The 12,342-nt window shown below is 26.6% G+C and overlaps 1 protein-coding gene across 2 annotated transcripts in view; it reads right to left on the bottom strand.

Annotated features, from left to right (window-relative positions):
• Window positions 1-12,342, bottom strand: part of Cbl (E3 ubiquitin-protein ligase CBL) — a 72,029-nt gene that overhangs the window by 38,436 nt on the left and 21,251 nt on the right. The window contains exons 6-7 of one of the 2 annotated variants that reach the window (XM_014431715.2): window positions 9,748-9,882; window positions 2,434-5,381 (exon numbers count right to left, since the gene is read on the bottom strand). In XM_014431715.2, the coding sequence (XP_014287201.1) occupies window positions 5,238-5,381; window positions 9,748-9,882 (279 nt within the window). In that variant the 3' untranslated portion in view covers window positions 2,434-5,237. Of the gene's footprint in view, window positions 1-2,433; window positions 5,382-9,747; window positions 9,883-12,342 lie in introns of those variants that run through there. The other variant, XM_014431714.2, reaches the window with a different exon arrangement.

The following is a 12,342-nucleotide window of genomic DNA, read 5'->3' as shown; positions in this document are numbered from 1 at the left end:
AACATTAGTGTTTTTATCATTTTAAAGAACTACTGACTTTTGTTATAGTCCATTATGGATTTGAAATTAAAATGGTTGTTTGATGGTTCATAATGGAAGGGGGATAACAGCCTCTTCAACAGAGAGTGCAATAATCAAAAGCACATATGCAGAGGATTGGAGCAATATATTATTTCCATATTGTATGTGTATAAATACATATACAAACAATTCTTTATTTATGAATGGAATATGGTCCGGGCGCGGTCAAAAAAACTCAAATAGTAAATGGGTACACTATTTTTGAGCCAACGTTTCGTCCCACGTTGCAGGGCTTCATTCATCATTTGATTTTATTCTTTTCTTTTTTCATCTCTTAATTTGCACTTTCTTTAATATTTCTTCTCTTATCTATCTGTTACTATTACCGTTTTCATTTACTGTTTAGAACCTTTAATTTTTCTTATTAAATTTTATTTTTCATTGGACACCCCTGTTATTTTCCACTTATGTTTTTTTTGTAACTATGTCAAGTGTTTGTATCTTTTTTAGCCCTGCAACGTGGGGCGAAACGTTGCCTCAATAAAAATAGTGTACCCATTTACTATTTGAGTTTTTTTTTACCGCACCTGGACCATATTCCATTCATCCATGCACACGGTCAATCAACAATCTTCCAATTCTTTATTTAGCAATATATAGATGTTACAGCTCGGCATTTATCCCTTTTCAAATGATAGAAATCATCCTTCTCTAAACATAGTATCTATCAAAACATTAAACGTCTATAAAAACATTTACTTAAAAAAAGAATTTGAAATAATCCTGTTCCTGGGGTTAATACTAACATTAATTCAGAATAAATAAGTTTGCTAAACAAAAAATCAATTAAGTACTTTATTAAATATTAAACTTTCTTTATTTTAATACTTGCTAATTTTCAAATATTAAGTAAAATAATTACTTTCACTAGTATGTTGATTATTTCTGTTCATACCCTTAAGTTGTTCAGAAAAAAAATTCTTCAATCTGAAGGACCCCTAATCTTGCAGTACCTTGGATACCCACTTAATTAAAGAAAACTGGTGCTTGGGAATGACTTCTCCACCACTATTATTATCTTAGAAAAATATTATAGACAATAAGTTTAATTATGGGATAATCTTCAACTATATGAATACTTCAAAGAAAAAATATTAAAAACTTCAAATCAAACTGCTCAAAGTCAAAAAAATAAAAATAAATTTATTAGAATGTCATTTAAAGATTTATTTTATTAACCAGATTAATAAATAATACTGAAGAATGTTTATACTATGTTAGAAAGGGAGGGAGTGGTACTCCCACCTATGAGCCTTGTGGGGACATAAACTCTTTGAATTCCATAATTCTATAAAAGTGTCCTACTCTGACAAATAGTTAAATTAAGTAGAATCATCCAGTATGATCGCAAATAGTTTTCCACGATATACCCATTTTCCTATGGAGTCAACCATTTTTTAGATGAGTGTTGCACCATTTTGTTTATTGCCTTTTATAATGATTTTTTTTTTCAAAGCCAGAATGAATAAATAATTTAAAGTACAGCAGTAATAAATATATGATAAATTAACAAGCAAAAAGGAACTGCAACACAGCTAACATAACAAAGCAGAGATCAGTAATAAATAATAGAACAGAAAATTACAAAAATATTTTTTAAAAATACAGAAACAAATGATGAAAAAATGAAAAATCAATTTAGATATAATTGTACTGGAGCTGATATAAATAAATATATTAAAATATGCTTGTTGTACTGAACAGTTTACTTTAATTACTAGCTACCACAAGATTTAGCTATCAATACTTCCATATACCATGGAGTCAATGCTAAATCTTAACATGAATCATTTGTTACATACTGAAGAAGCATTGTTACCAACTGAAGATGTTAACTTGTTTTTAAATCATTTAAGAATAAAAAGTATCGACTATTCCATACTAACAAGATCGTGAATGCAAAAATTTTATTATTTACTACACTAGTCTTATTTCTTAGGGATACCATACCATACTTTCAAATTATGGTTATACTTCATAGATAACGACTAAACAAACATGCTATAATAATGAATTAAATTGAATTTAAAGGTTTATCAAACTATTTCATTGTTTCCTATTAAAGAGGAATAATATAAATTGACCTATTAATCGTATATAAATGTGTATATAAAATAATATAACAGCCTGTTAAGTTATTAAATCAAACATTTATGAAATTATTTATAAATTTAAACCAGACTGATATCGTGACATGCATTATTGTTATGACATAAATGCATGGTTGCTCAAAGTTTTACTACAATAGTATTGGTTGCTCAAAAAACTACAATGGTACTATCATGCATAAAAATTGCGAGTGGGTGTTACATAAAATCAATAGATGATGGTAAAAATTAAATAAAAAATAAATTGAATTTACACTTTTATATTGCTTTTTTTTTTAATTAATACATTAGACTAAAATTAATATCAACAATTTTTTTTTTTTAGTCGATTGCACAATAGAAACATAGACAAATACATTAACAGCAACACATGCTTGCTAATCAAACAAAAGAGGTGGGATGTTATTTTCACTTATCTTAACACCATAAAAGGAAAATTATGAAATAAATAACTGATAAATATTCAATTTAATGTGAAACATTTAAATAAAAATTGAACAATAGACAAATACTATTAACAGTATATACAGTTAAAGCTGTATATTTACAACTGGTTATTTACATTGCACTGTTAAATTTATTTTATCAGCAAATAAACAATTATCAAAATATAATTTAGTTTAATTTTCAAACTATATCTTCACGATATCAAAGCATACAACTAAACTAAGATGTTCAGCACAATATGTAAAAAAAAACAAAAAACAAAAGTGATATGTCTAAATATAAACACAAACATTCACATTACTAAGAGAATAATCATAAATCAAAATTATTTTGATTTGAATAGGCATGCTCTAGTAATTTATAATGTGAACAGATCCTTTTAAAAATAAAATCTCTACCAATCATAAAACTTTCTCAAAGGTAATTTTATGATATCAAATACATTCATCTTACTTCTATAATCATATAAGTCTTAATCTTATGATTATAATAACAGATAATGATTTTTTAAAATAATATATTCATTAATCTATTTTACAAACAAATATGAATATTACATGAATGTATGTGAAATCAAATATATATTTCTTTTTTAATTTAGTAATTTGAATTATAAATATTATAATAAAAACATAGGATTATTTAATACAAACTGAATTGAATTTTTAAAGAGTTTATAAAATGGCTTACAAGTTTATTAGAAGTAAAGATATGATAAACACAAATATTTTATTAGAAAAGTCCTGAAGAATACACAAAAGAAGCATTGGGTCGTTATGAAGCTTTAATAGGATTTGTAAAAATAAAACACTGCTAATCATGCATTATTTTTTTTGCATTTCATGCTATTTTACAATTGAAATAATTATTATAAAAGCAACAAATTGAATTTAATAATATTCAAGATGTCTACACTATTAAAAATGACTCTATAAATCTTATACGCGATTTGATTGCACTCTACAAGAGCATATAATTGCTATAACTAATTTTTTCAGATACATCAAAAAGAAAAAGATTATTGGCTAAATAAGGTACTAATATGGAATATAAAACCTAATAAATGAAGCGCAAGACAAAACAAGCAGCAGTGCTCTTGTGCATATGTGCAGAGTAACATTCCTGTGGCTTCACTAGTCAACATACCTAATTAATCTCTTTTATATTAAAATATTCAATACAAGAACAGAAGTTAAGTATTTTATAACATTTGTTATGTAATCTTTGTCAATCTAAATGCCATAAATGAGTGCTGATTGTTTTATTAGCAGTATTTTTAATTGATTTGATTTTTCAGTAAAAAGAAATATTCTACTGACCAAATTGATAAAAGGAACCAGACATAGAGCAATAAATAAAAAATCTAATATTTACAAATGTGAAAGACCTAAGTGAGAGATTGGTGCACCTTACTACTGTATTTCCCACTAGATTTGGTATTCTAATACAAAAAAAAAAGATCTATACTTTTTTTTTATGAGTATAATTTTATAACATATAATTCACTTAATCATGAATTATAGAAAAATATTTAACTGATGGACAATCATGCAACATTATATAATTTCTTTATGCATGTAATAAATTCTTAGAGCAATAACAAATCTGAAATATAATTCCAAAATTACTTATAACATAAAAAAAAAGTTTTATAAAAAAGAATGTACATTATTAAGATTTAAATATAATAAAAAAGAAAGTTAGAACCTTTATTGTAGAGTATAATCAAATCTTAATCTAATAACATACTTTAGCTCAAACATTATACAGCTTGAGTGGCATGTAAGCATTTATAATTAAATCAAATTTATATTGATTAATAAACTAATGTAAAAATAATCAAAATATTTTAAATGAAATGATTTAAGAATCAAAAGTTATAAAAAAATCTAAGTGAAAGTGACATTGATAAGTGGGCAAATAAATGAAAGGAAAAAAATTCTGAGTGATGAACTTCTGCTAATGCACCATTAACATCATGGAAAAAATTAATAACAATGGAGAATAATAATAATCAAGACACAAAAGATTTTGTATACAAACCGATAGAATTCTATCAAACAAAGAGAGACAAGTCTTCTTTCGATCATCTGATTTTTATCTGAGAATGAATAACATATTTAAACAAATTTATATCTCACCAGAATTGAGGGAGAATCTCATCACATTAAAAATGGAAATTTCTAAATAAAGATTATATTAAAAGATCATTATTCATTATTATTAAGAACAGTATTATATAAACATTATGACCACACATTAAAGTTAAGTACTTAATGTATTAATAAACTACTATTAACTTTCCTGTTCTAACTTTCGTGTCATTTAAATCTTAAAACATACATATACTTAATTACAACTAACTTAAATTAAATATATAATTTTATAAAAACAGTAACACCATAGATGTGACAAAAAATTATTTTTGTATATACATATTTATTAAGTAAAAATATTTACTTTAAAGCCTATATAAACATTATTCAATTAATTATGACATTAGTGAATGGTCAAAGAAGGATGAACTTCACAGCCATTTTTAAAAACAAATTCAAACTTGATAATGCCTCAGCAATAATGGAATAAATATTTTGGTCACCTTTACAACACATTGGGTGATTTCTTAACAATTGGAAAATATCCTAACATTTGGTAGCCTTGAAATGGGGAGCGCCGACAATAAGATCTTCCCCTATTCATATTTACTTCCTTCTTAAGTTCCATTTGGTTTTCACCATCTCCTCCCTACATTAAGTATCAAAATTTTTGTTTAACTTTAATATCTTTTTTATTAACAGTTCATAATTATAAAGAAAAAAAGTGTTAGGAATATAAAAAATTGAATAGTAGCACAATGAAATATGGCCTACTTAAAAATAAACACAGAAAATAAGAAATGATAATAAAACCAGCAAAAATGGACATGGAAGAAAATCTATAATTTTGTAATTTATCTTTAATTATTATAACAATTGTTTATGTTTCTATTACTTTAACCCATCCAGTGTCAGGAACACAAGGATTACGATCTTTAGTCTATGCTATTCCATCTTAAGTCCATGCTTTGCCTGGGGTCGCAACACTTGTTATAACTACTTTTTGATAAAATCAGCCCCTGTCAACTAAATTAAATCCTTTTCATAAAAATTGAGGGACTGGTTAGTCGTTTCTATTCTTCGATGAAAAAATGGTCTAGGATAAGAAAAATATTAACCCTCTTAATGTCCAGCCGTACCACAGGCATTGTTCTTTTGTATGAAATACAAAAAATGCTGACACATTTATTAAATTATATTTTCCCTTTAACTATCAGTGATAAATCTGTGTTATCAATGTGAGAATATTTGCAGCATATGATTTATGGCGATATTTGCTTTTTACAAAAACTATGGTAACATCTATACATCTGGAATACAGAATCACCAACTTTGTATCTGTAAAATTTTAAGTGAGATTTCATATATGTATTTTGCCAATAATTCACTCATTCATAAATTATGGGTATAATAACATTACAACTATTTTTTTTTTTTTTTTTATTAATTTTATAAATATTAAATGATTTTTATGCACCTGTTTCCTCTCCCTTAAGTTCAACATCAATGGGTCTTCAACAAGTTATCACTTTAATTAGATAGGGTTTTGAAAAATCTTGTCCTTTGGTGTTTTTAAAACTAATTAGAATACAAAAATGCCATTTTTATATAAAAAAACAAAAGCAAACTTCATTGGCCACAGAGGGTAAAAATATGAAATGGTACTGGGGCAGAATAGGTTAGCAACGAGTATTATTGCTTTACTTTTATAAAATAAAAAATATATCCTTGTAAATAAAACTAGCTAAGAAATGTCAAATTTCAGTTGAAATGAGACAAACAATTAAAGCTGAGATGTAAAGTAAAATAATAAAAATTAAACAGTTAATTCAAATGAAAAAACAAAATAGAATGGTGAAAGATCATTACATTGTCTATTTAATCCTTTAAATTTCCCCATTAATTTCTTTAGTTTAATATTAGAGAAAAAGATGGAACCATAAACAAATATGTGAGCATAGATTAGTCACACCAACATCTAAATTTAAATTTCTAAAAACAGTTTGGATGAAAAAAATAATAAAATAACTCAAGTAACAACTATTTTAAACAAAATAGTTAATATAATGGAAAAAATATATATTCACAAATGTTTCAATAATTTTTAAAAAAGACCCATAATAACTCTTAAAATAATTTAAACTATAGAATAAAAATAACAATAGCGTTTTAATTTCATAGAGCATAAATTTTCGAGGAATTAATTTTTAACAATTTTTTTTTAATGCAACATTATAGTTATTAAAATTCAAGCCCTATATTCGAATTACTTAAATTAAATTATCTTTAACCATTGATAAAAAGCGGTTTCTCTAAAATAGGAGTTCATAACTAGTGAATATAAAGATAACTCAATTATATTATAAGGTTAATTAGGAGTATGAAAGAGAGAGAAAAAAACCTGTTTTAAAATTATCACAATTAACAGATTATTACCTATTAATGTCAAAAACAATGGGCCAATGATTTATAAATATTATAGAGAAATAATAGTTGTCAGAAATTAGACCATAAGAAAACAGGTGAGAGGAAAAAATTTGTGATCCGGCACTAGTATAACTAAGGTCAATTACGCCCAGAAACAAACTTCCAAAGGACACTCCTACCCATTTTTTCTCACTTGATTCAAGATATTTCACACTAATTATGCATCTACAAGTTTGTACTTGTACATGTACAAGTAAAAGTACTGTTAAGTTCTAAAAACTCTTATACTATATAACATAATTGTGCTATGCAATAATTAAAATGTGTTTTACTTCTTTCACGATCTTCAATTTTGTTTGACTAATTTTTCTAATAATAAATTTTTCATTTGCACCAAAAAGTATTGTGGTTTTCCAGCCAGTTAGCTAATAGCCAAGAGCTCATATAACAAACCATTTAATATCTGAAAATAAAAGAGCCAATGCAGCTTGATAATTTGACCTATTTTTGTTTCAAAAAAATAATAATCTGATAAAATAGACCCTTTTGTTTTGATATTTCTTGGGTAAGGCCCTTGAGCTCTGTTTGATAGGTAACTTAATATTTTAGATTTAAAGCTAGCACTTTTTAGTCCTGCTATAGCAGTGATCCGCGGGAAGCGTTCGGTAGCACATATTTTATAAGGATTTATTGTTAAAACTGCTTTAATGTTATTTTAGCTGATAATTTAGAGTTAGCCCAAAGGTTTTAACTGTTAACTTGATTAAACCGTCTCAGATTGCATTTGAAAGCAAGCTAATTATCAAATATCTTTCAGAGGGGACCTCCCTTTGTCCTAAGTCAGGAGAGGAGGTGGGTCGCAGACTTCTATGAGTAATGAACCACTGCTCTATAGAGAGGAAAACCATCAGGTTTATATAAAATATATTCTATTTCTATTTTCAAAATTAAGTATAAGGTACATAGGTGGTTTATCCATTATTAGGAATAAAATCTGCCCCAGTTAGCTAATTAAAATACCATACCAAATAATCTCACTCTTAAGATTCTAACTGAAAAATCTGTTCATTGAAAAAGCAAGGGTCAAAAGCCAGAAAAAAGAAAGTAAAATAACACCAGAAATAAAACATAGCTTCATGATCTGTATCCTAGGTATTTAACAGAAAAACTTGAATATAACGAGTAAAGTCTAAGAAAAAAACTTTTACTTTTAAAAAAATATTAATTGGTATACAGAATATATTCAATCATTCAAAATGATATTGTAAACACTGTTAAATTCAATAATGTTGGATATTTTGGTTATCATTAAATCCAATTGGTTAATACATTATGTGGAGAAGATGGTCAGTAGGTGCGGTGCCTAGAGGCACAAATAAATAGTTTGTGTTTATTTGCTGACCCCCCCCCCCTCTGACCAGCTTCCCCACATATTAATCTACGGTCAACTATTAACACCCCAAAAACCAATACATTATTTTATCATATAAAATATCATTCTCAAATAAATGTGCAATATAATAGATATTGTTTATCTAATTGTAACTGTATCATATAGAAAATAAAATTTAATTATATTAATAAATAACCTACTACATATTAATTTTAACTAATTTGTTACCAAGCTTCTCAAAATTCAACTTCCACACTTATGAAAATAAAATTTAAAAAACAACTATGCTTTGTGAAAAACAGAGTAATAGTTCTATTTTTATTATTCATTATTATGTTAAAACTTAATCATGAATAAAACTTTATAATGTAATGTATTTCTAAAAAAAAAAAAACATAAGCAATATTTGATAACCTAGATATTATTCCTTAAGAAGTTAAGTCAATGATTGCCATTAAATTAATTCGATACCATATTTATTTTCAATACTATAGATACTTTGACTCCCTTCTCCCTCCCCAAACAGGATATGAGAATTAAAAATAATCTTTATTTGTTTCAATGCCTAAGAAATATGACTAGGTAAAATAAGAAATAATTAACAAAACATTTACAACACAAAACATTCAGCGTTTATTGTGGTTATTTTACTAAATAAAATAGAAAAGAGGAACTTAAGTCTCAGTACAAAAATATTGGAAAAGCAAAGATCTTCAAACAAAATTTGGCTCAATAAGTGCCAAGAGCTCATGAAAAAGCTCAAACACATGTAGTCAATTTATTCGGCTACTTGATTCATGAAATATTGATGATCATATTCAAGTATTAAATTATAGTAACTGAAAAAAAATTGTGGGATGGAATAATTTTCGTTGAAAAAAAAAAAAGTTATTTTAAGGAAACTCAAAACTTCATCTATGGCAATATTCATTCACAAAAATTTAAAGAGAAATAGATAATGCCTAAAAATCTAATAAGCTGTGCATTCCAAAGTTAAACAGAATGAAAAAATTCATACCAGAATTATCTTTTCTTCGAATCATTCATTTGCATCAAATGATTTCACTATCTAAAGTGAAATTAATTTAGTACATAATATCATACTTGATGATTTAAAAAATAAATAAAATAAAATCTACTGTGCAAAGAGCAAGGGCTAGCAATAGATGGGAGGGTGCGTTGTGAATGTTGATACCTCTTCATCTTCTTCATCATAGGCTGGAAAGGAGCTCGCTTTATGTTGCCTTTTAGGATCGAATGGATCAACAACTATCTGCTCAGTTCCTTTTATTTCAGCTCGGCAGAAAGGACATCCTTGGCCTTCCGAATCCTGAAACCAAAGATTTTTAGTTTAAAAAATAAAAAAATCATACCAAAGTTTATTCATATTAAGTTCTTTCAAATTTTGTATTAATAAAAACTTTCTTAATGAGAATCAGGAATACAATAAAATGGCTCAAGTATTACATTGAACAGAAACTTATAAAATTAATAAATTATAGATAATGGAATAAAGAGCCACTTATAATCCCACAATTATCTTGTTCATAACAGTTTTATTTTAGTGCATTATGGTTATATTGAAATGTTTCACTTTTCTTAAATAATAAAATATTGGCTCTAATCAAACCTATTTTATTTTTTTAACACCTAACTCTTTATACCATTTAAAGGTAGTACATGTATGTTTTGAATGTCATTAGAAAGAAATATGTTGAATAGACGTGTAATTACAAAATAAAATGTTATTAAAATAATTTACATCCATAAAGTCTGAAGAACTCTTTATTCATAACTCCATATGTCCAACGCTTCAGCCAATCTGGCCATTATCAGGGACAATATATTAAATTATAGCTTTTATAATAAATTATTATTAACAATTGAAAGAAATATTATTAATTATAAATTAGCATACCTTGAAATATAATTTTACAGCCTCACATCAAATGTTAAAATTTGCAGGCTATTATGCCCAGGAATAACATTCTAGTTAAAAATGTATCTATGAAACAACATATCAATAAGGGAATCATGTTAATTTATTAATCAATTAATAATTAATAGGTTAATTTTTAACTAGAATATATAAGAGACCTTATTAGAATAGCATACCGATTTTAACATTTGATGTGAGGCTGTAAAATTAAAGTTTAAGGTATGCTAATTTATAATAAAAGCTGTAATTTAATAGATTGTTCCTACTAATGGTCAGGTTGGCCGAAACATTGGACATGTGAAGTTATGAATAGAGTTGTCGATACTTTATGGATACGAATTATTTTAATCTATAATAATACCAGTCTCGAACAAGATATCAGGAAATATATGTATGGATCACTTATTCAATTATTTTAAAGGCTATAAGTTCAAAATCAACAGACTGATCGTAATGGTAAGGTGCACCTCCAAATACCTATCCTTATTTTTTGAATACTTATCCACAAAACTGACTATAATTGGTAAGTTTACAGCCGACCTTTGAATAAGTAAAATAAATCACCTAAAGCACACAATTTGTTTTGCTTCTTAAGAGAGAGCATTTGACTCTAATTCAATTGTGATTCAAGAAAATATCCTGTTAGTACTTAATAGAACTATCATATAGACCCCTTTAACAGCAACTGATAATCTAAAGTAAAAAGTATTTCTCAAGCTTCTTTATAATTTTTGGAGTTGAAAAAATTGTTTTATTGTTGGACCTGACTTTATCTAGAACAGCATATTTCACATTACCAATTAATCATTTTTAAATAGAAAAAATCTTTTATAAATCAATTTGTCATTCCCTTTCCAGGCGCAGGCCTAATGTTGGCAACTTTTATGTTCTGAATGAGGTTTATCGGAGGCTGAACTCAAGAGTTTGCCTTTCAATGTACCTCAGTAACATTTATCAAACCTTCGAGAGAATTTCTTTTCAAAATCAAGAAACAAACAAATATGTTTGTCCAGACATATTTGCTGAAAGAGAAAAGCTTTATCTTTCTGCCAATTTTCCCTTCCTTAGTTTTTCCACAGACCTAAATAGATGGAAACATCTGTTGGCAATTAGTTCTAGTAGCTCACCCTGCAACAATAAAGAATCACATTGTCTTGATCATGATTGTCCCATTATCCTTCGTTACCAGTTTTGTGGTAAGTGATGGAAATTAGTTTCTTTCTAGAGTGGTAGGGCACATGGGATACTTTTGATTTCTCAATAATCTTTTGAGGATGAGCTAGCTGAAAACTAATGAGATGAACAAATGACACCAAACTCAATTCAAAAAATTCTCCAAATTGCTGAACTATCAATGGAATTATTATTTCCATAATAATTTAAAAAGATTGGCATTGCTTTAGAGAAGAGAGGGCGGAGTTAAAAATTGATTTCTTGGTTATTCATTGTTTTCATTCAACAAATGTTCATTTGGCTTATTTAAAATAATAAACTGGAATGAACATAGTTTACAGTATCAATGAAAACCAAAATTGTACCTAAGAGCTTAAAAAGATGAGAAAAATAAGCTTTGGGCAATCGAAAATTGTTAACAACCTTTAATAAAACTAATTAAAAATATCAAAAAATGAACATTTTATTACAATTGTAGTGTGCAATTTTTGGCATGTTAAATTGTAATTTTTTCTAGGGGTCAACTATTAATTAAAATTGTATGCAAAAATAATAATAACTTTTATTTATTCAACAAAATCACAAATATGTACAATATTTATTTAAATACCATTAATGGCTTGAAAAGGTTCATTAAGACATTTTAAATATAATATATCATATTTAATTATAGTTTAT

Source organism: Halyomorpha halys, unplaced genomic scaffold (genome assembly GCF_000696795.3).
Source record: "Halyomorpha halys isolate HHAL.00 unplaced genomic scaffold, Hhal_1.1 Scaffold999.1, whole genome shotgun sequence".
In the NCBI taxonomy this organism is placed as follows: domain Eukaryota; kingdom Metazoa; phylum Arthropoda; class Insecta; order Hemiptera; family Pentatomidae; genus Halyomorpha; species Halyomorpha halys.
The sequence above is the reverse complement of the archived record's forward strand: the minus strand, read 5'-3'. Positions and strand labels throughout refer to the sequence as shown.